The sequence below is a fragment of the Antrostomus carolinensis genome, unplaced genomic scaffold (genome assembly GCF_000700745.2).
Source record: "Antrostomus carolinensis isolate BGI_N321 unplaced genomic scaffold, ASM70074v2 scaffold668, whole genome shotgun sequence".
Lineage (NCBI taxonomy): Eukaryota > Metazoa > Chordata > Aves > Caprimulgiformes > Caprimulgidae > Antrostomus > Antrostomus carolinensis.
In genome coordinates this window covers 267-1642 of record NW_010332065.1, presented here as the reverse complement: position 1 = coordinate 1642, position 1376 = coordinate 267, and the positions used below count along the sequence as shown (strand labels likewise).

At 62.3% G+C, this 1376-nt stretch overlaps 1 protein-coding gene across 1 annotated transcript in view; it reads right to left on the bottom strand.

Annotated features, from left to right (window-relative positions):
• LOC104529138 (tensin) overlaps nt 1-1376 on the bottom strand; it is a gene marked incomplete at its 5' end in the record, with an annotated part of 21311 nt that overhangs the window by 19677 nt on the left and 258 nt on the right. Inside the window, 1 exon segment of the mRNA XM_029086311.1 lies at nt 869-1376. This exon segment is cut by the window's right edge and continues 258 nt beyond it. Within this exon segment, the coding sequence (XP_028942144.1) occupies nt 869-1376 (508 nt within the window).

Here is a 1376-nt window from a genome sequence, read left to right as displayed (position 1 = left end):
AGGGAGTCAGAGGACGTGGTTTCCCCTCTGCCGCACAGAGCAAACACCTTCATCCAGCCACAGCACCGATGCTCGGCACTGCACCCAGCCAAGCATTGCACCAAACCCTTCTGGCAGGGCTGGGAAATGCCTTCCCAGCTCATGACCACTGCCTCAAGGCCAGGTCCAGCTTCAAACTACCTGTGGCCAAGTTGGCTGGGCCACCGGGACAGAAAGGCTGCTGCCAGCCTGCACCCTGGCCCCTCACTCTGACAGCACCCCAGCTGCCCAAGAAGGAGGCCTGAGCACTGGAGAGGAGGTCCAAGCACCAAGCCCAGCACGCTTGGTGCAGAGAAAGCTGGGACTGAAATCAGGGAGGAGCCCAGCTATGTGAAACACAAGGCAAGTGCTCTGCTGGGACCTTACACCAGAGCACGCTCCAGGCAGCGAGATCAGCATGTCCAAGGTGGGGTCCAGGCAGGACACACTCGGTCAGACCTGAAAACATCTTCCAAAACTCAGTCATGTTCTCCCCAGAAAGGAGAAATCCCCCCAGTACCCAGTAAGTGGCCCTGCCACAGGGGACAGACCAGCCCCATACCCCAAAGGGGGTCTCGACCCCCTCAGCCACCTCTTCTCCCCACCTCTGGGTGATGCTGCTGCAGACGGCGAGCTGCAAGGGGGGGTCTCAGCAAAGGAGATGGGCACAGGCTGCCCCTCTGCCCAGCATGCCCCCACGGCGGGTGGTCCAGTCCCAAGCCTGGATCCAGCACAGACAAGGAGTTGCTGCATCTCCCATCCGCGGCTCCACCATGCACCACCCCCGCAGGCTCCGGCTTCTCAGGACACACGGTCCACCCTGTCCCCCCAAGGAATCAAAGCATCCTACCTGCCACCCTGTGGGCCACCAGGCCCTCCAGATTCAAGGGCTCTTCTGCTGACCTCGACAGGTCTTCGTAGCTCTCCGGTTCCTTGGGGGGCATCTCGGTTTGTGGCAGGACGGTGGGGGAAGGTGGAGAGGACACGAGGAGCTGCTGAGACCCCACGGGGCTGTAGGAGGTGCTGAGAGGAAGGATGCTCATCGGTGCTCCGGCCGGGGCGTGACTGTAGCTCCTTGGCTCTGGCACCGGTGCTGGCTGGTAGCTGTAGGGTGAATAGGTTTCCCGATACTCGTGCACCCCATAGTCTGGCTCCCCAGGAGAATAGGCTTTGCCCACAGGCTCAGAGACCACGGGGCTCACAGAGGTGCCAAAGGACCTCGGCTGGACCACTTGTGGAGTTGGCCGGGCGTAGAGACCGGCGATGGGCTGTGCTGAAAGGGAGGAGACGAGGGGTCCCGCTGGCTTGTCCTGGCGGGAGGTGGCAGGCACGCTCTGCGATTTGTGGACGGCGGGTGC